At 33.0% G+C, this 2,011-nt stretch overlaps 1 protein-coding gene across 1 annotated transcript; it reads left to right on the forward strand.

The window, feature by feature from the left end:
- Positions 1–205: 205 nt before the first annotated feature.
- On the forward strand, positions 206–1,537 carry LOC145675144 (uncharacterized). Its single transcript, XM_081745512.1, has one exon. It carries the CDS (start codon positions 206–208, stop codon positions 1,535–1,537), a length of 1,332 nt encoding a protein of 443 aa, XP_081601638.1.
- Positions 1,538–2,011: the final 474 nt, after the last annotated feature.

Consider the following 2,011-nt stretch of genomic DNA (forward strand, 5'->3'; position numbering starts at 1 on the left):
GGATCCTTATTCATCAGAAGATATAATGAAACACACGAAACAATTAATGTTCTGGAACGTTGCTAGTAAAATTATTATTATACTTGGAAATCGCTATTATACACATAATGATATTAAAACTGTATTCCGCGTAACAAACACAGAAAGGGCATATAATTTAACTAGGCGTAACTCAACAGGTTTAATGATAGGCAATGATAAAGACATGCACATCTACACATATTTTCCTTTTTCAAGCTCCCATTGTAAGACAGTTGGAGAACCTAAGATTTTGGATCAATGTATTGAAGGCAAACTGATGATTGGAGACAACTTATTTCCTAACAAAGTTAGAAATTTACATTTTTGTTCTTTAAAGTTTATTACACACGAGAAGCACTGGTATGTCAAAGCGGAGAAATATTGGGATGAGGAAGGTGTGGAAAGATATCACTTAGAAGGGGCAACAGTTGATTTAATGGATGAGATCGCTCATTACCTTACTTTTACATATGAACGCCTCTCATATATACCAAAATCACGGAACAGAACTTTTGATCTAGATTTAGAATATTTAAAATCGTACAACGTTGATGCAAGTTTTAACATGAGGAGTATTATTGACCCTCCAATCCCACTTGCAGACCATTTTGAAGTAATTATATCGGGACTCTTTGGAGACCTTGTGTGGATAACAGGTTTACCAGATTGGTATCCATCGTGGATGACTGTAGTTTTTCCTTTTGATCTTATGAGTTGGTTATTATTATTTGCATCTATTGTCATGGTAGCTTCAGTTATTGCATTAGCAAAATTAACAAATCATGAAGAAAACATGCATGTTTATCAATTTCCTTTTCTTGACAGCTTGTCTATCTTCCTTGGAGTTTCTCTTCCTCACCAATCACGTGGACTTTTCATGAGGCTTTTATATATGAACTGGATTGCAATGTCTCTAATTCTGATTAGTGGTTATCAAGGATCATTCTTTGAATTTCTTACACACGGTAAAAGATACCCATTTCTGAAAACAATGGAAGATCTAGTAAATTCAGAGCTTCGTTTTGGTGGATCAGATGATTTCCGACAATTATTTCGTGAAACGATAGATCCAGTGTACCAGAAAATTTACAGAGAATGGAAATATATGGAGGAAACTATTCATACTACTATAATTGCTAGGGACTACATTGACACTTTGAATCGTACCAAGAATTATTATTCTTTCGGGCCCGACTGGTTTTACATTATTCCTGAAGTAGTAATTACTTTGCCGATAGTTTACTTGCTCCCTAAAGGATCTCCTTTCCTTCTAGTTTTTAGTGACGTTATTAGTCATCTTATAGAATCAGGTTTACAGGTGCATTGGAAAAGAAGTATGGAACAAATAAGTCGGATTAGGTCAAACTTGGTGGAGATTACGGAGGAAGAAAATATAATTTTAAGTTTGGAGCATTTGTCGTGTGCTTTTATTGTATTTGGAATTGGTATAATGATTCGCCTCATACAGTTACTTCTCGAACTTAAAAAGGGCAACTCTAGTCTCGAGAATAATTAAATGAAATTGAGAAAATATGTAATTTTGTTGCTTGTGAAACATCTGAGCATATTTCAGATCCCATAATTGAACAATAACTTCAATATTTTGGAATAATTTTGGTAGCACGTTTCCAGCAGCGACTTGTACCGTCATTCAGTTGTCCTAATAAGGGCTATTTTGAACGTCATTTTGAAACAAAATGATGAATAAAACTGACTAATTTCAATGAGTCTGTAAAAGAATAGTAGAATAGTTCAAGTACTCATATGTATGTAAACATATGTAAGGATAGTATGTAAACATACGTCAATCTTGTGAAGCTTTCAGACAATACATTTTATACTTGTTCTCATGATAAGGTTGTTAAACGGAATGTAACTATATAATGGTTTGAATATGTATGTATAAAATATTTAATTGATTCTATATTGTACAAATTATTTTATTTTATGTATTGTTACATATTCGAATATTTAGTTGACGTCAACAGAA

Source organism: Thermobia domestica, chromosome 18 (genome assembly GCF_964235325.1).
Source record: "Thermobia domestica chromosome 18, izTheDome1.hap1.1, whole genome shotgun sequence".
Lineage (NCBI taxonomy): Eukaryota > Metazoa > Arthropoda > Insecta > Zygentoma > Lepismatidae > Thermobia > Thermobia domestica.

What these genes read in the sequence shown, in the direction of transcription:
- LOC145675144 (XM_081745512.1), top strand. Translation starts at nt 206, where the DNA reads ATGCACATCTACACATATTTTCCTTTTTCAAGCTCCCATTGTAAGACA.